Source organism: Eschrichtius robustus, chromosome 10 (genome assembly GCF_028021215.1).
Source record: "Eschrichtius robustus isolate mEscRob2 chromosome 10, mEscRob2.pri, whole genome shotgun sequence".
NCBI lineage: Eukaryota > Metazoa > Chordata > Mammalia > Artiodactyla > Eschrichtiidae > Eschrichtius > Eschrichtius robustus.
This window is the reverse complement of record NC_090833.1, coordinates 37,188,463-37,209,732: the sequence shown is the minus strand read 5'-3', so window position 1 is coordinate 37,209,732 and position 21,270 is coordinate 37,188,463. Positions and strand designations below refer to the sequence as shown.

At 41.8% G+C, this 21,270-nt stretch overlaps 2 protein-coding genes and 1 long non-coding RNA gene across 3 annotated transcripts in view; 2 read left to right on the top strand and 1 right to left on the bottom strand.

Annotated features, from left to right (window-relative positions):
• LOC137770001 (phospholipid-transporting ATPase FetA-like) overlaps positions 1–2,985 on the top strand; it is a 74,496-nt gene extending 71,511 nt beyond the window's left edge. The window contains exons 25-28 of the mRNA XM_068552301.1: positions 1,097–1,342; positions 1,514–1,652; positions 2,447–2,577; positions 2,674–2,985. Coding sequence (XP_068408402.1) covers positions 1,097–1,342; positions 1,514–1,652; positions 2,447–2,577; positions 2,674–2,865 — 708 coding nt within the window. The 3' untranslated portion in view covers positions 2,866–2,985. The remainder of the gene's footprint in view (positions 1–1,096; positions 1,343–1,513; positions 1,653–2,446; positions 2,578–2,673) is intronic.
• LOC137770002 (uncharacterized) overlaps positions 1–10,094 on the bottom strand; it is a 42,143-nt gene extending 32,049 nt beyond the window's left edge. Inside the window, exons 1-2 of the long non-coding RNA XR_011075113.1 lie at positions 9,970–10,094; positions 7,311–7,404 (exon numbers count right to left, since the gene is read on the bottom strand). This is a non-coding gene — a long non-coding RNA (uncharacterized lncRNA). The remainder of the gene's footprint in view (positions 1–7,310; positions 7,405–9,969) is intronic.
• Positions 10,095–10,589: 495 nt separating this feature from the next.
• Positions 10,590–21,270, top strand: part of RUSC2 (RUN and SH3 domain containing 2) — a 58,511-nt gene continuing 47,830 nt past the window's right edge. The window contains exon 1 of the mRNA XM_068553859.1: positions 10,590–10,867. The gene's annotated coding sequence lies outside the window, so the exon portion shown is untranslated. The remainder of the gene's footprint in view (positions 10,868–21,270) is intronic.

The following is a 21,270-nucleotide window of genomic DNA, read 5'->3' as shown; positions in this document are numbered from 1 at the left end:
TTATCTTTGTAGAGAGAAACACAGAAATTGTGCTGTACAGTAACTTGAGTGTGTACAAAAGTGAAAGGAAATAGAGTTATTGGTGCAGGACTAGGTAAAGCAAGGGGCTTCAAGAAAGGAGCAACCCATAGAGAGATAGTGAGATAAGCCAATTCAGGGAGGCCTAGGTGGGAATCCTGAAGGCCAAACATGGGAGTATGGGTATGATACCTTGAATCATAGGGAGTCAGCCTAGGGGATACCATTTAGCCCTCTCAGAAATTCCCTGGGCATTGAGGGTCCTGGTGCCCTACCTCTCCCTCCTCTCCTACCCAATCTCTAGTCCTGGGCACATGGAATAGAAAAGGGGCCTCCAAAGAGGAATAAGGTAGCTGAAAGAAGACATCATGGGATAATGGTTCCTGGTCTCCATCGGGGTAGGAAGGGAAATTCTCCGTGAAGTAGCTGCCAGCCTCAGAGCAACAAGAGGGGTGAATTATGTCATTCAACAGTCCTATCCAGCTTCAATGGTCTAATTCTAGGGATCCACAACCTCTCAAAACAAGCCTCCAGCTTTGTTATCCAAAGTTTCGGATTTAGGAGATGAAGATGATCCAATGTCATCCACATAGAGAATACCCTCACCTGAATTTCCCAGTAGCTATGGGAACGGGAGGAGCATCACAGAACATAGATACCTCTAAGGGACTAACTGGTCCCCATTGGCTTCCCACTTTCTTCCAATTGGCTTTTGACACAAAGGATACTCAACTAAAGGAACACTTAAAACTGGGGACTCATGTCCCAATTGCCTCCCCATCCCAAGCTCCAGTCCTCCCTTCAGCTATTCCCAATCCTAACTGCCCCCTTTCTTAACTCCGCATCTTGCCCTTCTAGCTTTCTTCCACCACGTATATCCTTGCCTGGAGAGTAGGACTTTAGGAAGGGTCTGTGGTCACTGCTCTGTTCTCTGGTTCCACTTCTCAAGTAATGCATGAGGAAGCTCCTAGGCAGCCTAACTGCAGACTCAGTAAGGGGAGAAGCCTCTACTCTGTTAGAGATGGGATCTTCTATGGAGAGACCCTGAGCCTTCCTTCTTACCCTCTGGTGCTTCCAGGATGTGAATGAAACATGGAGCCTGCGTTTCCCAGAGCTGTATGAGCCAGGCCAGTGCAACCTCTATTTCAACAAGAAGGAATTTGTGAAGTGTTTAATGCATGGGATCTACAGTTCCTTAGTGCTGTTCTTTATCCCTATGGGGACCGTTTACAATTCAGTGCGCAATGATGGGAAGGAAATCTCCGACTACCAGTCCTTCTCCGTGATAGTGCAGACCTCCTTGCTCTGTGTGGTCACAATGCAGGTGTGGCCAGTGGTGGGGTAAGGGGATTGGGTGGGGAGCCTGTCTGGAACAGAGGAAGGGAAGGAGGGAGGGAAGGTGGGAAGGGAGGATCCTCCTTTACAAAATTGGAGAAGGGAGGTGGCTGACAGGTCCCAGGTTGTAGACTAATGAACATAAGAGGGTGCTTTTCAGATTGCCCTGGAGACAACCTACTGGACAATGATAAGCCACATCTTCACCTGGGGTAGCCTGGGTTTCTACTTTTGCATCTTATTCTTGCTGTACAGTGATGGCTTGTGCCTAATGTTCCCCAACATCTTCCAGTTCCTAGGTAAGATTCTGCCCAGTCTGTGGCAAGGGGCTGGGGCTGGGGGTGGTAGTGTGAACCAAGTACATTTGTTTAATAAATGTTTACTGAGCAGCTATTACTATGTGTTAGGCTCTGTGGATATATATATTATGACATGGTCTCAGCCCTAAAAGGACTCAAAATCTAGCTAGGTGAAATATTTTACCTCATTGGAGTCTCTAAGATATTTTTAAGTTTCTTAACCTAATTTGGTCTCTACAAGCATCCTGTGAGATAGACAGGGCAAGGATTATTACACCGTTTTAGAGACTGGAGGTTTCTTAAAAATGACTCAAATCTAGGTCTCCTGGTTCCCAGTCCAATGTCCTTTCTACTGTGGCATACTGCCTTCTTATCTCCCACATTAATTTCCCTGTCTCTCATCTCCACTCTGATGAGGACAAAATACAGACAGAGTAGACGTGTAGATGTAGCTGGCTCCTACCTCTTGTCAAGCCACTCATTTTTCCCTTCCAAAACCCTCTATCCCATTTTTGTGTCCAGGCCAATGCTCTAGGATTCCTATAACCTACACCCCCCCCGCCCTGCCCGGCCTTTAGAGGGAGACAAAGGCATGTGAATTCACAGTGACTTTGGCTGCGCCAAGGACCTAACCTCAGTGCAATCCTTTCACGTTTATATTATTTCTCAGGAGACTAACTGTCTCCAAATCAATAACTTCTTTCTTTGGACTGAAGAGATACCTAAGTTCTGGCTGACAGCCCCCTTCCTCTAGGCTCTGGTTCTGCCTTTCCCTTCTGGCTCATTGTTTACAGGTGTGGCCAGGAACACTCTGAACCTGCCGCAAATGTGGCTGAGTATTGTCCTCAGCGTGGTCCTCTGTATGTTGCCTGTGATTGGGTACCAATTTCTCAAACCACTATTCTGGCCCGTCAGTGTGGACAAGGTGAGTGGAACAGGGAATCTACCCATATGTAATTCATGACCCTCTTTGCCTTTGCCTCTGTGGATAAAAACCCTGTCCCCCATGCTTTGGCTTTAGATTATTGACAGAATTCATCATTGCATGAGACATCCACTGCCACACCCAATCCGGACCAAACTGAAACATGCAAGCTCTCGACGTTCTGCCTATGCGTTCTCCCACAAACAGGGCTTTGGGGCCCTCATCACTTCCGGCAAGACAATGAGGGCCAAAATGCCCAAGAAAAACAGCTTTCCTTTTAAAAAGTAGAGGCCTTTACGGAAGCCCTAAAGGAGTCAGTCATTGCTCTTCCTCCCTTGTATTCACACAACTTAATAAGGAGAGATTAGAGTCCCTGGAAACCAGCATAAACCTGTTCTTCCACTCTCACTCCAGGGGCTCAGCTTCTTCATTCCCTAGAAGGCTATGCCCAGGTAAGACAAGGAAAGGTAAAGGGCACCCCCCCCCCCCCGACATCTGTCAGAGTTACAGCATTTCAAGAAAAAGCGATGTCAGGCCTCCCTCTACCAACCCTTCCAAGTTTTAATCCATACAAGCAAATGTGGAAATAATGGGTGAAGAGGGGGAATGTGGGGAAGGGAAAAGAAAATAGGACCTAAGAATCTTAGTTTGGGCCCTATTTCCCACATCCAGAGCAACCATAAATTTTGCCAGGGCTCCCCACAAACATATTTACCCAGGCACCCTTCTCAGGTTTATCTGAGGGATTCAGGGCCTGGGTAGCAAAAGGAAGAGGCAGCTATGAAAAGTTGGTCATAAGAAGCTAAAGGAGAGTTTCTGGACCAAAAAAAGAATGGAGGTGGTTCCTGCCTTGATAGGACAGCTCAAGATTTTGCCACCTTCTCTTCTCTTTGACCCAAGAACTGATACCTTTTCAGGCCTCAGAACTGGGAGGGGGAGACTGCAGGGGATTTTAAAAAATCTTTTCTTGAGGGACATAAGCCATAATTGGTGAACATTTGTCTTCATTCCATAAAATTATTTTGAGAAGAAACTGTATGTACTTGGGAAATTGCTTCTAACAAGTTTATAGATAAGTAATAAATTGCTGATTTTGGAGTAGAGAGATTTGTATTGTCTGTTGGGGCCCCAGTGATAATAACTTAGGCCAAGCAATATCATTGGTCCATAGACCCCTTTTGAACGAGACCAACATTTCCCTCCCCGCCCCCATGTACGTTTTCACTTCCATTCCAGTTTTTCCCCCTGCTGCTAAACTCTATCTTGGCCTCAGTATGACCACATCTTTTAACCATATAGCTCTTTGCACACCTTAAGTATTAGTTCCCAAAGCTCAGGCCTAGGTTCTCTGCTCATTTTTCTTTGTACACTTTTCCTGAGTGACGACTTCTAATGTCATGACTTTATTTACCAATAGAAAGAAGATTCTCAACTCTCTCTCTATCCTAGATCTCTCTTCTGAGATACAGATCCATTTATTAAACTGACTCTAAGACCCTTCACTTAGTTGAATCTCAGGAAACTCACCAACCTGTATTAAACATTTTCCCCCAAAATTGCACCCCAGGATGTCACTACCATCATCCCATTCACCCAAAGCAGAATGACGGGAATCATACAATACTCCTCCTATATAGTCTGATGTCTAATAAGTCATCAAGTAATGTAAATTCAGCATCTTCATCATGTCTTGTTTTCAGTTCCCTCCATTATTACTACCATTGTCCTCGTTTAGACTTTGATCATCTCTGACCTGGATTACTGCATAAAATCTCCCCTCTCATCTTCCTGGTTTTCCCATATCTAAAGTATCACCAGTACCATTTCCAGAGTTATCTTTCTGAACTGCAAACTTGATCATGTCAAGCCCCAGCTTAGCATCCTTTAAGAATTTTGCACGCCTTCAGGATCAAGGTAAAATTGGAACATATTATTATTAGGCCCTCTCTAGTCTTGTCTTCTACTTCTCCCCCATCTGCATTCACTCCAGTCATGCTATTTCTGGTCTTCATGTGGTCAAGCATGCTGTTCTCATATCCTAAAATGCTTTCCCTCACCCCCTTCTTCATCAAGCAAATTCCTAGTCACCCTTCAAAACTCGGAATATTTGGAACTAAGTAGAGGTGATGGTTGAACAACACTGTGAATGTACTAAGTGCCCATGAATCGTATACTTAAAAAGGGTTATGAGAATGTTTTATGTTATGAGAATTTTACCTCAGTTTTTTAAAAATGCAGATTAGGCATTGTCTCCTGCAAGAGCTTAGCCTAATTCCTCAGTATGACTTTTATGTATCTGTCCTATTTATTCAATTGCTCCCCTGTGTATACCTCTGTCAGTGACACTTATCACAGGGCGTTGTAATCATTGATTTACTTGTCTATTCATAACATATAATGGGCCTTTAATAAATGTCTACTGAATAAATGAACAAATAAAATGAAAGAATATTGAAATCTGCTTCTTTGACTATTTTTCTTGTTTCCCTGAATAGCACTACCACCCAGTAGCTCAAACCAAAAAACTGGAAGTCTTTCTGGACAGCTCCCTTCCATTCCTCTAATCCAATCCATTCTGTTACCAAGTTCCATATACTCTGTCTTAGAAATGTCTTCAAGTCTTTCTCTTCCTATTTGTTCCCAATCCCATTGATTTCATTGTTTCTTGCCTAGATTATGCCAACATCCTCCTCTCAGGTCTCCCTGCCTTTGATTCTGCTTCTTTCCAATACATGATCCACACCACAGAGAGTGATTTTTCAAAAATACAAATCAGATCATGTCATTTGCCAGTTTAAAGTCCTTTAGTGAATCATCATAGCTTTCCTGCCTCGGTGCTGCCTACCTCCCCAGCTTCATCGCCACTTTCTGCTGCACATACTAAATTATTTGCAGTTCGCCAAAGGTTCCATTATCTTCAGAAACCACTGTGCCTTGGCCCTTTCTGTTCTCTCCTCTTAGAATATATTCTTTCCTTTATCTAGCTAATGTGTATTTGATCTTCAATCTCAGCGGCTTTGGTCACTTCCTCTGGGAGCCTTCACTGACACCTAATTTCCTGTCAGGTTTAGATACCTGCCAAACACTAAAACTAGTTTATGACAGTATTAGTCAAGTAAGAACCTTCTTCTCCCTCCACCCTGCTCAAACCCTGGAGAAAGAAGATTAGCAAACTTGGGCATGGGAAAGAGATAGTGGGAAATGATAGGCATCTACTAAGCCCCACTGAACATGGCCACCTGCAATAGGTCCAAGCTGAGAGATGGGAAAAGCTTTAAAGTATGAAGTTTAAAAAATAATTTCATTAGTGCAGACATCTTAATTATTCAAGTGAAACTTAAAGTAACAAGTACTGATTGCTACCTAAAATTGACCAGAAAATTCATGAAGTAAAAGTCTCATGAGTAGGTTAAAAGAGTGGAAGACAAAATAAAATGGTTTTATAGTTAAACTGACCCCACAAATCCCATTCTTTCAAGGTTCCAATTACACACACACACACACACACACACACACACACTCCCTTTCATCACATTCATCCATATACAACAAATATTTATTGAGCATCTACCATGTCTGGGCACTGTTCTAGATGCTGCCAATACAGTGAAAACAACAAAAAAGGTTTCTGCTACCATGAAGCTTATGTTCTAGTAGAAGAGACAATGTCAAAGTAAACAAGATCATTCAGATCATAAGTGCCATGAAGATACTGCAACAGCTGCTTTAACAGTGAGAGACTGTGAGGGGGGAGGGGTAGCTAATTTTATATTTGGTAGTCAGAAAAGGACTTTCTGAGGAAATAACATGTGACAGGAGACTTAAGTGACTAGAAGGATCTAGCTTTGCAAAAATCTAATGGAAAGACATTCCAGGCAGAGTAAATAGTGTAAAGTCCTGAAGACAGGAGCAAGCTTTGTATATAAGAAACAGAAGCCTAATGTGGACAAAACATGGTGAGCAAAGGGGAGTGTGGTTAGATAGGTCTGATGAGAAGCAGTGGAGGGCTTTAAAGCCAGTTTGAAAAGATTGGTCAGGCTATTCTATGGGCAATAGGAGTGCAAAAGTGACATCAGGGAGACTATTTAGGAGGCAGTTACAGTTCTCTAGGCATGGAATGGTGGTGGCTTAGACTAGGGTGGAAGCAGTGAAAAAATAAGTGGATGAATAGAGGATATATTTTGAAGATAAAACCAAAGGACTTTGTGGGTGGGCTACAGAAGATGCAGGCACTGGTTTATCAAATGAGCCCATTGATTTACTCAATGGTGCTAAATCCATAGATTACTGACTCTTCCCACACAGCACCTGATGATGGGGTGGGTCTAGGTGGTCCCATATTTGTGCCAGTTGACTCCACTACTCCCAGCCCCAACTGGTGAAGAGTGGATATATAATCCCAATATACCTGCCCTCTCTGGGAATTAGAATTCCAAGAAACTAAGCCAGTGATGAGAATAGTTACTAAAAGGTCATATAGTTTCAGGAAGAGAGGCCTCCATTTTAAAGTGGCCATGACTTGCTATAAGTATGAAGATAAGTGGGCCAATGTGTCTAGTCTATAAAGAGAAGAATAAAGCAGATGTCCAAAGGGAAACAGACAAGACACTGTTTCATTCCAGGAGAGCACCCCGTAAGGGGTTTTCTGAAGTTGGGTTGGTGATGAGATCTTTTCACTTGAGCTAGATGGAATAGCTGCCAATAGCAAAAATAGAGAGGTGATTCCAACTTACATAGGCTTATACTTGTTCCTCATCTACAGCTTCTCAGGAACAGGGAGAGGTCACGGGACCATTTGGCTCATCCTACATCTTTTTCTTTAAGAAGCTGTGGGGGAAATAACCATATTTACCACTGCCAGAAACAGAGAAACAAGGAAGCACTGTCCTAGCCCCAACATTTCCCTGTAATTCTAGCTCCAAATCTTCTAGGATATGTGCAAAGAGTTTTGGAGAAAACTCAGCTTTTAGAGGATCCTGAGAGTCATGCTAGACTATTCACTCTACTTTACCCCCAACCCCCAATGACACATTAATCATTAAGTCCTATAGATAAGGGGTCCCCAACCCCCAGCCTGCAGACCGGTACCAGTCTGTGGCCTGTTAGGAACCAGGCCACACAGCAGGAGGTGAGTGGTGGGCAAGCAAGCAAAGCTTCATCTGCCGCTCCCCATCGCTCATATTACCGCCTGAACCACCTTCACCCCCATCCGTGGAAAAATTGTCTTCCACGAAACTGGTCCCTGTTGCCAAAAAGGTTGGGGACCGCTGCTATGGATTCTATACGCTTAATCTCTCTCAGATCTATCTCCTCTTATCTAACCCCTCAGCCACTGTCCTAATTCAGACCCTCCCATGTCTCATCATAATTACCACAGTCTCCTAACTGGTCTCTTTACTTTCCTCTAATTCAATATCTACACTCCAACTAGAGCGAGACTTCTAAAGTTCAAATCTGTTCAAATACTGATAATAATGCAAAATATTTTTGCCCATAACAATGCAAATAATTCCTATTCCCAGTGATGCAAATTAATTTTGTCTGGTAGAGAATTTACATTTCTAAAAGTCAAATACTCATGGGAACCAGTCTTAGTGTCTTACTGGTTCTCTCATTAATTAGTGAGTTTAATATGGATTTATTTTATATTTGTATAAGACATGATTTTACCTTTTTGAAAAATTATCCCTTAACACAAATAACAGGAGGTAACCCCCACTTGCTGAAGCCAAAAATGAGACTATATGAATGGATAGAAGGATATGTCATCAACCTAGGGCAATAATCAAGCTGGCCTCAGTAAGAAGTAGAACCAGCTGCTGGAAGCCCCAGGAAGCTGGGGAGTAGACTCTTTGTGTCTAGACTTGACTCCTTTCTAGGCAACAGATTGATACTTCTCAGCAAACTGGTTTTCTTTGCTACTCAGGCCATTTGACAAGTAAAAGATGGTCACTCGGCACTCTCAAATTTCCATTATAAGTCTAACCATGAGTAAGGGTGTAATTCTCTCTCCCCCAAATCCAAATTTTCAGGGAAGGGATTCCAATTGGCCTAGTTTAGGCTAAGTCCCCACCCTGCACCATTTAACAGCAAAAACATCCAGTTTTTCATTGGTCTCCCTGGCTGATCCTAGCCCTCTCCACTTTGCCCCCAGAATTGTAGTTCTAGAATTCATATTTGATTTACCATTCCTGCCTTCACATAAAGTGTCTCTCCACTGCTTACTGGATGAGTCCCAACTCCTTAGTATGTCATGGAAGGCTCTTCATTATCACACCCCTGACCATCTCTGCTGTGCTCTCTCCATCGCGTCCCACATCTCAATCATATCAGTTGTTTTGCCCCTCTGTTCTTTTGCACATGCTGATTCCTTCACACCCTTTACCTCCCACTCACTTTTCAAAGCTCAGCTCACATGGCTTCTGTGAAGCCTGAGGATGCATTACACAGGATGACATTTATCTGTTTCCTTGACCCAACAAGCCTGGGTCTTGGAAGAGCACAGGGTCTCAGTCTCAACTCTTTCACAGAGGATGGACCGTAGTGAGGTTCTAATAACTATTTGTTGAATGACCACCTGCCCCCAACCCTCTTGGATAGAAGAAGAAGACAACACAATCCTCAATATCCCACATACACCCTGCCTAGGAGCAGGAAGTGCATGAGTTCCGTTAAAGTAAAAATTATTCATGATACTTGTTAAAGATGGTAAGGCAGATTTTATTTACAGGGGCTGAGGAGGGCAGGGACCATGGAGTAGCTATAGGAACCACTGCAATGGGTGCTGCAGTGGGGGAGAGATTGAGTTCAACTCAGACCCCAACAAAGACAAGTGGTAATTTATTAGCCAAGGAGCAGGGTAGGGGTAAGTGGGTGGAAAATTACAGCCTTAATCTGCTCTGGCTGCTATAATAAAACACCACAGGGACTTCACTGGTGGTCCAGTGGTTAAGATTCTGTGCTCCAAATGCAAGGGTCACGGGTTCGGTCCCTGGTTGGGGACGAAGATCCTGCATGCCCCACGACGCAGCCAAACAAAACAAAACAAGCAAACAAACAAAAAACACCACAGACTGGGTAGCTTATAAACAAATTTCTCACAGTTCTGGAGGCTGTAAGTCTGAGATCAAGGTGCCAGCATGGTTGCTAAGTGCTCTCTTGTCACAGACTTCCTCACCTGGAGGATTGGGCTAGGGAGCTCTGTGAGATCTCTTCTGTAAAACTATTAATCCTAATCATGCGAGCTCCTCATGACCTAATCACCTCCCGAAGGCCCCACCTACTAATCCTTGGGGGTTAGGATTTCAACATATATGAATTTTGGAGGGACATGATCATAGCAATTACTAGGAAGAAACATCAGGAGTAAGGGGGATTCTTACCAACTCTTACCAAGGGGGATTGTAGACCAACTCAACAGAATTCTTGCTGAAGGCAGGCCAAGGTGGTAAAATACCAAGGATGGTCAGATACCAAGGGCGGAGAACTTCCAATAAACTGATTTAGTGAGATCCTTGCTCAAACTGGATTCTACAAGGACAAAGAGGGAAGCCCAAAGTCAACCTAAGTCCAGGGCAGACCCAGAAAAGCCTGACTAAATTTTTAGCCAAAGGAGACAGTCTTTGTCCGTTCTAGGTTTTACCAGGTTTTTTAACCCTGGCTACGCATGGGGTGCTTTTAAAAATATCAAGGCTGGGGACCATCCCACCCCTACTCCACCCTACCCGTGCTTCCAGTTCAACTGGTCTCGGCTGAGGTCAGGCTTTAGTTTTGTTTTTCTATTTTTCCCAAGAGGTTCTACTGCGGTGTCAGGCAGAGAATCGCGGCATTAGGCTAAGGTGGGTGCGCAAATATACCTGCCTTCCACAGGCCAATTAGGCTGCGGGCGAGGGCTCTCTGGGTTCCAGTACACCCCAGCCCGCTTAGCCCGGCACCACCCCGAAGGGGCGGGGCGCCGCCGCAGAAGGCGGGGCCACGGCTGAAGCCTCGCCGCTCGCTCCCCTCGCGGGAAAGCACTGCGCGTGACTCGCTGCGCGCATCGCAGCAGGAGCGGGGAGGTGGGCGAGCACCCGCTGGCCCCCAGCGGACCGAACTACTGGCCGTCCTGAGGGGCGGCATGAAGGCAATTCAGATCGGACCATCGGCGCCACAGCTGCAGGGGGGACCGGACGTTACCAAGCTGTCTGAGAGAAGGGGGGCGCCTGCTGGTCCAGGCTGCAACACGACCCCTGCAGGGCGCGAGACTACGCCGCCGCCTACGCCGTCGGACTAAGCTGAGGCGAGAAACCAGGTAGGACGCCTCTTCGGGATCGGAAGAGGTCCCGGAGACCCACTGCCCTCGCGTTCCAAATGATACCTTAGGAGAAAAGCCCTCAGTTTGCCCACCTATCCAGCCCTTAGCGCCCCTTCCCTTCCGCCCTTCCCCCTCGTCCCCGCAACCTCACCCTCCGGTCTTCCTCGACCCTCTGGACCGACCTTGTCTTCAGTCCTGTCCTGACCCTTCAGCTCTGCCATCCACCGAACCCTCAAACACCCAGGACCAACCATCGTTTTGGGCGTCACCCCAGATCCACCCCAACCGTCTCCTCAAAGTGTCCCTTCGGAGACACCCCCTCACCTGACTCGCGCCCAGTAGTCATCGTTGTACCCACATCTACAGTGACGGCTCTGGGGTAGCGCGGCCGCTCAGCACCCAGCCCGGATACTGCGGCGGGGTCCTCCGCACAACCGGGTCCTTTGCGCCCTCCGCCCCTTTGGCCCCTGCTTCCCAACTTGGTGTCTGCCTGAGCCGGGCTGGGATCGCTCTCACATCCAGTTTTACCTTGGGAAAACCTTTGGCCTGGCAGTTTGCCAGTCCCCTGCTACCGCTCTTACCTGCTGCGAAGGGCACCGTGATCCCGTTGCCCAGGGCTGGCTTGGGATTACCAGGCTGGCCCCGAGGACACCAGGGGACTGCCCTGGAGGCAAGGACCATACATTATTCATTTGTATCTCCAGCGCTCAGCACAGTGCTTGGCACATGGTAGCACTCAGTAAATATTTAATGGGTGGGTGAATGAATGAGACCAATGCAGAGGCTGTGAGGCAGAGTGCTTTAGTGGGAAAAATGTCACTAGTTACATGAAGTGGGAAAAAAGGAAGGGCATCTAGGGAATTACTTGTGGTGCTTATGTTGGCAGCATAGAACTGAACATATTCAGTCTCTCCATTCATGCATCTAATGTCATTTACATAGAAGCTTCTATTTATCAGCTGATTTCCCTTTATGTTCTGTTTACAAAAAAAAAAAAAAAGTCAGGGCCAAGGCTGCAGAAATTTTTATTGGTCAGTGTGCCTCAGAGGCTGCCCAGATAATCTTGAAAGAGCTTTACCCAGGTGACGCCCCTCCTCTTGCCCTAGCGACTAACTTTCCCTCTAGAGAAGAACTGTGGAGGCTATCCACAGTCTTTAAACCTTACTCAGTGTAGCTGGTCAGCTAGTGCTTCAGGACAGGTTGGAGGAATGACCTCAGTTATTTTACCCTTTTAGCTCCTGGACACCTCCCCTCCCCTTTCCTCCACTGGAGGGGTAGACATCCCAGGCTGGCCTAGTGTGAGAAATATCAAAGATTCCTAAATACTACTGAAGTATGATCAGGCCATATGGGCCATTTATATCTCAGTAGACCAGAATCAGGCAGGGGTTACCGCTATGTGAACAGTGTCAGTAATAAGCAAGAACACAGGCCTTTTAAAGATGGGATTCTCAAAGAACAGAAAGCCTGAAACCTGTTTTTGTTGATTCCTAAGAGGATGACCTGAACAGATTCAGTTTCCTGAAGCTAAGACAGGGTTCGGCGACCTCAGTTTTGGCCCCGGTTCCGTGGGGAAGTAGATGATATTGCTGAGTGATGAAACAATGGCTGGCAAGCTGTGGGAGTTTATAAGCTAAGAAGTAGTTGCCTGACTAATAGTGGCATTATTGTCACTGGGGCTCAGCGTATTAGCAGGTAAAATAGTGACTGGAGTTTCTTAGCAGGCTCCATGGAAATTAAGCAGTGATACGGTTTAGGGGAGTGGGGAGATCCCACCACTGTCTCTGGTGTTCTGCTACCCGTGTCCCTCCTACTGTATGGCTATAGCACACTCACCATCATTGTTTCTTTTCTGCTTTGAGCCAGGTCAAAATCTGATTTCCTCTGATTTTTATGTTAAGTGTCTAAGGTTCCTTTTTGTTAAATGTTTAAGGTTCCTTTTTGAGGCAAGGCCTGCCTAACTGGAAGCTGGGTATGTTCTCACCCATTTCTAGCTTTGATTTATCCTTCTTTACTTTTTCTTTCTCCCATTCTCTGACTTATCTTTGTAACTTTACAAAGTAAGTCTTGGATCACAGATACTGAAAGCAGGAAAGAGCTCCTGAGCTGAATTAAGCAGGGGCATGGTATCTGGAGACCAGTACTTTTTTTGTTGTTAACCAATATGTTTTTAATGGGCTTTTCTACTTTTCCCTGTCTAGGATCCCTGTTAAGACCTCAGTAGCCCCAAAACACTCTGGATTGTTTGATTTATTTTTTTTTTCACTTCCAATGCTTCAGAGTGTTGCCAGATAAAATACAGGATGCCAAGTTAAATTTGAATTTCAGATAAACAGCAGGGTGTCCTGTATTTTTATTTGCTAAATCTGGCAACCCTGGTTCATGGGAAGGCTTATGTGTTCTATTTTTCTCTCTGCAACTTCAGGACAATAACTCATCCTTTTCTTCTGTTGCTGATACACAATGACTGAGCACCCTGTTAAAAGTCACTTGACTGAGATGGCTCACTGACTGCATGTTAGGGTAAGGGCAGGCTCTGTAGAGATAGTCCAGTTGATCAGTGTTGAGGTTACTCAGAAAACACCCATCAAACATTGACATATGATATTGTAATTCCTGTCAAATGAGTCTGTCTTGCAAAATGAGCATATTATTTTGAGTGGCCAGATATAAACATTGCTCTGGATTGACTTCAAGGGATGAGGGTGGGGTGTGGAGTGGATTCTAACGAAAAGCTAACAACTCACAGTAGAACCTCTCTTGTACCACGTTTACTGTTTTTTTTTAAGTTGTGGTAAATATATATAATATAAAATTTACCATTTTTACCGTTCTTAAATATACAGTTCAGTGTCATTCAGTACATTCACATTGTTGCCCAGCCATCACCACCATCCATCTCCAGAACTTTTTCATCTTCTCAAACTGAAACTGCGTAATCGTTAAACAATTAACTCTTCATTTCCTCTTCCCCCAGCGCCTGGCAACCACCATTCTACTTTCTTTCTCCATGAATTTGACTACTCTGGGTACTTCATATAAGTCGAATCATACAATATTTGTCTCTTTGTGACTGGTTTATTTCACTTAACATAATGTCTTCAAGGTTCATCCATGTGATAGCTTGCATCTGAATTTCCTTCCCTTTTAAGGCTGAATAAAATTCATTGTATGTATATATCACATTATTTTTATCCACATTCATCGATGGACACTTGGGTTGTTTCCACCTTTTGGCTATTGTGAATAAAACTGCTATGAACATTGGTGTACAACTATGAGTCCCTGTTTTCAATTCCTTTGGATATATACCCAGAAATGGAATTGCTGAATCATATGGTAATTCTGTGTTTAATTTTTTGAGGAACTGCCGTACCGTTTTCCACAGTGGCTGTACTGTTTTACATTTCCACCAACAATGTAAAGCATTCCAGTTTTTCCATAAACTTGCCAATACTTATTTTCTGTTTTGTTTTTTAAATAATAGTCATCCTAATGGGTGTGAAATGGTATCTTGTGGTTTTGATTTGCATTTCTCTAATGGCTAGTGATGTTTCGTATCTTTTCATGTGCTTATTGGCTGTTTTTATATCTTTGGAGAAAAGTCTATTGAAATCCTTTGCCCATTTTTTAATTGGGTTATATGTCTTTCTATTGTTGAATTGTAATAGTATTTTATATATTCAGGAAAGAAGTCCCTTATCAGATATTATGATTTGAAAATATATTCTCCCATTCCATGGGTTGCCTTTTCTCTCTGTTGATAGTATCCTTTGATGCACAAAAGGTTTTAAATTTTGATGAGATCCAGTTTACCTATTTTTTTCTTTTGTTGCCTGTGCTTTTGGTGTCACAGCCAAGAAATCATTGCCGAATTCAGTGTCATGAAACTTTTCCCCTGTGTTTTCTTCTAAGTTTTTTTAAATAGGTTTATCTTTTATGGTTAGGTTTTGATCTATTTTGAGTTAATTTTTGTATGATATGTAAGATAAGGGCCCAATCTAATTCTTTTGCATGTGGATATCCAGTTTTCCTAACACCATTTGTTGAAGACTGTCCTTTCCCCTTTGAATAGTGTTGGCATTCTTGTCGAGTATCATTTGACCAGATATGCCAGGTTTATTTCTAGGCTCTCTGTTCTCTTTCATTGGTCTGTGTGTCTGTCTTTATGCCAGTACCACACTTTTTTTTTTTTTAATTTATCTTTTATTGAAGTATAGTTGAATTACAAAGTTGTGTTAATTACTGCTGTACAGCAAAGTGACTCATTTATACATACACATACATTCTTCTTGATACTCTTTTCCATTATGGTTTATCACAGGATATTGAATATAGTTCCCTGTGCTATACAGTAGGACCTTGTTGTTTATCCATTCTGTATATACCAGTTTGCATCTGCTAATCCCAAACTCCCAGTCCATCCCTCTCCCACCCCCTCCCCCTTGGCAACCACCAGTCTATGCTCTATGCCCCTGATTCTGTTTCTGTTTCATAGATAGTTTCATTTGTGTCATATTTTAGATTCCACATATAAGTGATATCATATGGTATTTGTCTTTCTCTTTCTGACTTACTTCATTTAGTATGATAATCTCTAGTTGCATCCATATGGCTGCAAATGGCATTATTTCGTTCTTTTTTATGGCTGAGTAGTATTCCGTTGTATGTATGTACCACATCTTCTTTATCCATTCATCTATTGGTGGACATTTAGGTTGTTTCCATGTCTTGGCTATTGTGAATAGTGCTGCTATGAACATAGGGGTGCATGTATCTTTTTGAATTATAGTTTTGTCCAGATGTATGCCCAGTAGTGGGATTGCTGGATCATATGGTAATTCTATTTTTAGTTTTCTGAGGAGCCTCCATACCGTTTTCCACAGTGGCTGCACCAACTTGCATTCCCATTAACAGTGTAGGAGGATTCCCTTTTCTCCACACCCTCTCCAGCATTTGTTATTTGTAGGCTTTTTAATGATGGCCATTCTGACCAGCATGAGGCAGTACCATACTCTTTTGATGACTGTAAGCTGTGTAGTAAAGAAGTATGAGTCCTACAACTGTGTTCTGCTTTTTCAAGACTTTTTTTGATTATTCAGGATCCTTTGCGATTTCGTACAAATTTTAGGATGGATTTTTCTATTTCTGCAAAGAATATCATTAGGATTTTGAAAGGGATTGCATTAAATCTGTGGATTGCTTTGGGCAGTTGACATCCTTTTATTGTTGTGGAAAGAACTACCCTCTTAACAAATTTTTAAGTTTACAATATATTATTGACTGTAGGTGCCTTGTTTTACAGCAGATCTTTAGAGCTTATTCATCTTGCTTGACTGAACTTTATACCCATTGAACAATAACTCCTCATTTCCCTCTCCCCCAGTCAACCATCATTCAACTCTTTGATTCATGAATTAAAGTATTTTAGATTCCTCAGACAAGTGGAATCAGGCAGTATTTGTCATTCTGTGATTAGCCTATTTCACTTAGCATAATGTCCATCCATGTTGTCGAATATTGCAGGTATTGACGTCTTAACAATATTAAGTCTTACCATCCATGAACACAGGATATCTTTCCATTTATTTGTATCTTCTTTAATTTCTTCCAGTAACATTTTATAGTTTTCAGTGGTTAAGTTTATTCCCACATATTTTATTCTTTTTGATGTGTTGTAAATGGAATTATTTTCTTAATTTCCTTTTCAGATTGTTCATTATTGTTGTCTAGAAACACAACTGACTTTTATATGTTTTATATGTTGACTTCATGTCCTGCAACTTTGCTGTATTCATTTATTAATTCTAACAGTTGGGGGGGTGGATCTTTAGGGTTTTCTACGTATAAGATCATGTCATCTGCCAACAGGGGTGCAGATGCCTTTTATTTCTTTTTCTTGCCTAATTGCTCTGGCTAGGACTTCCAATACTATGTTGAATAGAAGTGGCAAAAGTGAACCATATTTACTCTTAACACACAGTCTTAGGGGTTTGATGATTGGTTTGGTTTGATGATTGAGGATGTAAGTCCATCATAGATGCTGAGAACAAAACTATATTTTAGCATAGTATATTAGTGTTAACAGTGAGTCATCAAGAAAAAGTTAAGTTATAGCCTATACACTGTGATTAAAACAAAAGTGTGTAAGTGAAAGTGTACATTTTAAAAGAGTTTTATCAAAATACCTAAAGTTTAAAAAAATTAATTTTGATACTTAAAGAAGAAAACTTCTGTTCTCTGGAATTCTTGGTTTAATAAGATAGTCTTTTATCTTCTCCAGGAAATGAGACAGTGAGCTCTGAAGTGTCTGCTGTGTTTTTGGCTTCTTGTGTGGTCCTGTGGTTAAGGACAACAAATTGATAACTGGGTGGAGAGGGAAAAAAAGGACCAGCCAACTTCTGGCTAGATTTAGTTATTTTAGGATCCGAAGTTTATACTTAAGTTTATCTGAGGATCCTAAAATCTATATTTAACTTGTTTACCTGTTTTTATACTTTTGTGCTTCCTTTCTTTTCTTGTATAATTATTTTAAGAAAGAAAATACAGCCTTATATTTAGTGTACTTAGGGAAAAATGGAAAATTATTTTTTATCCATGTTCAGGTAAAGGAAAAAAAAGGAGATCGGCATATTCCTAAAGTCAGTATAGATAAGATTCAGATGACCCCAAGGAAAAAAGCAAAAACTCAAGATGGGAGAGTTGGGGACCTACTGCTGATCCCATTCATCCGAGAGTTGTTTCTCTTACAAAATGTTATTTTCTTATTATCTGAAGGATGTTGTATTCTGTTTATTTAAAGATACAGCCAAACTTTGTTGTCAGACCAACCTATTCCCTGTACGTTCTAGATAGCTAGAGTTTTTCTGTAAGGCTAATCATTTTCTTTTATTTTTTTATTTTTTATTTTTGATAGTATCTTTTTTTTAATTTAATTTTTTATTTTTGGTTGTGTTGGGTCTTCATTGCTGCACGCAGGCTTTCTCTAGTTGCGGTAAGCGGGGGCTGCTCTTCATTGTGGTGGCTTCTCTTTTTGCGGAGCATGGGCTCTAGGCGCACGGGCTTCAGTAGTTGCAGCACGCGGGCTCAGTAGTTGCGGCTCGCGGGCTCTAGAGCTCAGGCTCAGTAGTTGTGGCACATGGGCTTCGTTGCTCTGCGGCATGTGGGATCTTCCCGGACCAAGGATTGAACCCATGTCCCCTGCATTGGCAGGCGGATTCTCAACCACTGCGCCACCAGGGAAGTCCCTACATGTCCTTTTAAATATCCTCCAAATCCTAGTGATTTAAAGATTTCTGTCTTGCTTATATATTACTGTATAACAAACACCCCAAAGCTTAGTGGCTTAAAACAATGACTGATTATGTCTCACAGTTTTGTGAGTTGGCTAGGTGGTTTTTGCAGTTCCAAGAGATGGGTTCTGGAAATGTTTTAAATAGGAGCATTACTGGAGTGAATTGTCTCCCAAGGTGACTACTTTGAAGGACTTCTGTTACTTGGTGTTACAGAGCTATTCTACTTCTCGAAAATATTATTCTCTTTACTTTATACTTACAGCTATAGTTAACGTCTTAGATAGGGCAGTGTCTATTTCAGTTTATAGGCTGATTTATACAATATGCTTTGCCTCACATCCAACACAGCAACTTGCAACATTATTATTCATCCCTAATGATAGTGGTTGGAGAAAGGAGGCCTGGAAGCAGGACCAGCTGCCCATTATGCATTTGTGAGTCCTTTTTGACAGCCAGGTTGTGGTGATAGATAGTTAACAAGGAGCATTGATCTCATGGGGGGAAAAGACAGTTATGGCTTTTTACTGGATTGTGAGAATATGTAGTAGAGAATGGAAAATTTCAAAATGTTTTTTAGAGGGGAACTCTTTTTTTTTTTTTTTGAGGGGAGCTCTTTGTTCAAGTATATTCCACAGGAAAGTGGACACAAAAAGGTAAAAGCTGAGCTATTTTGGTTAAAGGCAAGGGGTTCGGAGAAGTAGAGTCTAACCTTTTCATCTCTCTCTCCCTCCTTTCCTCTCCATCCCCTTCGCTTACCTTTCATTGTCAATGAGGGGGCTCTGTAAAGCACACTTTAAGCCAGTCACCAAAGATGATACATGACTACTGAATTTTCTTTGTTTTTTTTTAAATTAACTAATTTTTTAAAATTAATTTATTTTGGCTGCGCCAGGTCTCATGTGGACTCTTAGTTGCAGCATGCGGACTTCTTAGTTGTGGCATGCACGTGGGATCTAGTTCCCCGACCAGGGATCAAACCCGGACCCCCTGCATTGGGAGAGTGGAGTCTTACCCACTGGACCACCAGGGAAGCATGACTACTGAATTTTGCCTACTGAGTCATGACTCCAAAGTGGAAAGAGGTTGAAAGAAACAGTTGGGTTTGAGATCCCGTCATCTTCAACTGACCACCCACCAGTAACCAATCATGGCTTGAGAGAAATATAACCAAAATATTTACTGCATACATACAGTTCCCAAATTCCTATGTGAGACCCTTAGCCTTAATTTAGTGAGCTGCATAGAACCAGGAATTAATTATAGATTCCTTTTGCCCTTAAATCCTAAGCCCTGTCAACCTTTTTTAGTCCAAAGCCAAGAAAATTTTTTCTAGCCATACTTTCTAGTTCATAATAAGAAAAAAAAAGGTTTGTTTTTAGAATATTATATAATAATGTATATGCTTTAAAAAATATACATTGAACATTAGGTGGGCTGTGCACCTCTTTCCCTTTGCATACTGTTAGCCTCTTTGCTTAATTTCCTCTAGACAAGTGCTTCTTAAACCTGAGGCGGCAGAAAAATCACCTGGCTCACCCCTGAAATTCTGATTCAGTAAGTCTGGCACTGGTCCCAAGCACTTACCAGTCTAATAAATTCCCAGGAGAAGCTGATTCTACTGGTCCATAGACCACACTTTGAGTAGAACTACTCTTAGACCCAAACTATAATCTCAGCCTCTTCATCAATGGTTCTCAGATTTAATCAACATAAAGGTTTTTGTTTGTTGGTTTTTTGGTTTTTTTGGTTTTGTTTTTGAAAAAAAAGAAAAGAAAAATAAAAAGCCCTAGTGCACAAGACCCAAGAATCAAAGGCCAAATAGTGCCACTAAGAGTGTGATTTGGAGCATATCATTTCCGCACTGGGTTTTCTGCCTTTAGAGATTAGGTTTATAAATCTATCACTCATTGAAGATTAAGAGATTGTGGAGAATAGTCCTAAGGAAATGGTATTAGCTGCTCAGATTTTAACCTAGAAAATGTTTAAACGTAACTGTCTTTTTATGGGGAAAGATGAAGTGAAAGATACTATGATATTTTTTCCTTTGAAACAAATATATCGTGTCTATTTTGTTTAAAAATATTTTCTGAGAAAGTGGTTTGTCTCTTTCTCTAATTATAGGTGAAATATAGTCTCACTGTTGAGAATCTAGAAGAATACAGACAAGTATAAAATGAAGACACATCATTGAACAGTTTTTGGAAGTCAAATTTTGAATAGTTAGGTAACAAATCCATTGTTTGACTGTGCCATAATTTACTTAATCCAAATGTTAGACATTTGAGGTTTTTAAAAATAGCTTTCTCTTTTCTAAAAAATGTTCAGATTAATAACTTTATGAAAAAAATCTCTGGTAGTTTCCTTAATATGGAATTCTAGAGGTGGAGTTAGAGGATTTGAACGTTTTTAAGACTGGAGATATATATATGTATTTTTACCCCCAACCTCAATATGAAGGTTGTACCTTCATAAATATGCTTATATTGGCAAAGTGTGAAAATGCCTATTTTACTTTCCTTCCCTTAACTATTATTATTTTGTTTGATAATTGATAAACAAAAGATAGTATTTTAATAGTATTTTAAATCTTACTGTTTGCTCATATCTTGCCCATTTTCCTATTATTTCAAGTGAATAAGGCAGTCACAAAAGGACGAATACTGCATTATTCCACTTACATGAGGAATCTAAAGTAGTCAAAATCAGAGATGCGGGAGTAGAATGGTGGTGGCCAGGAGCTGGAGGAGAGGGAAATGGGGAGATGCTGTTCAACCTGTATAAAGTTTGAATTATGCAAGATGCATAAGTTCTGGAGATCTGCTGTACATTATGCTTATAGTTAGCAATAATGCACTCTATACTTAAAAATTTGTTGAGAGAATAGATCTCATGCTATATGTTCTTACCACAATTTTACAAAAAGATCTTAGGTTTTAGCAATCAATTCACATAAATTCTTTACGTATAAGGATATTGGCATTTTGTTATATTTGTGTCAAATATTTGTCTTTTAATTTTGTTTATGACTTTTGACATCTAGAATTTTACAGTTTCTATATGGTCAAATCTTTAGTTTTCTGTTGTGACTTAGGTACACCTTCTTTC